Source organism: Terrapene carolina, unplaced genomic scaffold, assembly GCF_002925995.2.
Source record: "Terrapene carolina triunguis isolate 2854851 unplaced genomic scaffold, T_m_triunguis-2.0 Scaffold47553, whole genome shotgun sequence".
Lineage (NCBI taxonomy): Eukaryota > Metazoa > Chordata > Testudines > Emydidae > Terrapene > Terrapene triunguis.
Genome location: NW_020711904.1, coordinates 1 through 1,332, shown reverse-complemented (window position 1 = coordinate 1,332; position 1,332 = coordinate 1). Strand labels below are relative to the sequence as shown.

The following is a 1,332-nucleotide window of genomic DNA, read 5'->3' as shown; positions in this document are numbered from 1 at the left end:
GTGGATGGCCTGATGTTTAAGAAGGGTTGACCTGTGTCTGAAACTTTCCCCACAGTCTAAGCACTTATGTGGTCTGTCCCCTGTGTGGATTTTCTGATGTCTAATGAGCGCTGACTTGCAAATCAAACAATTGCTGCCCTCAAGGTACTGAGAGGGTCTCTCTCCCGGGTGGCTTCTCCCATGGTTAGCAAGATCTGAGCCCTTATTGAAGTGTTCCCCACAGTCCAACGATTGAAGTGTTTTCTCTCCAGTATTTATTGCTTGAAGCGTAACAGAACCGAGGTATTTATGGTGTTTGTCTTCCTTGGGGGTTCTCTGCCGGTCTGTGGGATTCCTGTGTCCTTCCACATATATAACAGATTCATCCATTTGCTCCTTTGAGTGGATTCCCGGCAGCCTCTCTGACCTCTGCCAATTTCCCCAGGCTTCTCCCTGTTCCAAGCACTGGGGAAAATTCCCTTCAGCTCTTCTCACAAAGGTCCCCTGTGATTCCCCAGACCCAGGAACATCCTGCTGTTGATTCACCTCCTCGTTCTCACTCACTGTCTCGTCACCTGCTGGGAGAGAGAGAATCCAGACAGAAGTCATTGTGCTGGAGAGAAATCAAGAGGAATAGCACCAAGGGAAAACCCAACATACTAAAGCTGCACAGACAGAGCAATTGGATTCTGCCTCAACTTCCCACCCAAACTTTTACAGAAAAGAAAAGTTGGGAAGGAAACTCCTGCTGTTAACAGGACACATGGGAAGCGATGTCAGTGATATCTGCTGACTCTAGCCCTGCCCTGCGTGAGATGAGGAAGAACTGAGGGCACTTATTGAGATCACATTTTTGGGATTCTCAACTTTTTCCTTCATTCCCCAGATGGTTTGTGCGTCAGTCCTCACCTGTGTGGGCGCCTCTCGGGATCTCTCTTTCCTCACAGACCTGGAGATCGGGTACCCACGGCTCTTCCCCTCGTTCCAGCCGGGTGATCAGGTCAGGTTTGGGAATGGGAAATCCTGTGCAGGGAGTGAAATCAGACCAGATCAGGGTGTGTGGAGGACTGAGAGAGCGTCTGTCAGAAAGGACATTCCGTGAGCGGAACCTGTCCCTGTGCTGTGCTGGGGAATGTGGAATCTAAGAGGACGGGAACATGGTCACTGAGACCCCTTGGGGGAGGCAGACATCTGGCGAGGTGAGGGGAATTGTGATGCACACCCAGCTCCAGTGTTAAACCCCTGCCTATTTCTAAACCTGCAGAGCCCAGAGACCTAAACATTGCTGGATCTATTCCCAAGGAGGAGGGAGAAGAGGGATTCTGTGTGGGACTGAGAAACAACACAGACAGG

General features: G+C 50.6%; 1 protein-coding gene across 1 annotated transcript; it reads right to left on the bottom strand.

Annotated features, from left to right (window-relative positions):
• Positions 1-9: 9 nt before the first annotated feature.
• Positions 10-1,120, bottom strand: LOC115271559 (zinc finger protein 774-like; the record flags this gene model as incomplete). The annotated part of the gene is made up of 2 exons (XM_029914396.1): positions 10-554; positions 889-1,120. Coding segments are annotated over 2 exons (777 nt in total), but the record flags the coding sequence as incomplete, so codon positions are not given.
• Positions 1,121-1,332: the final 212 nt, after the last annotated feature.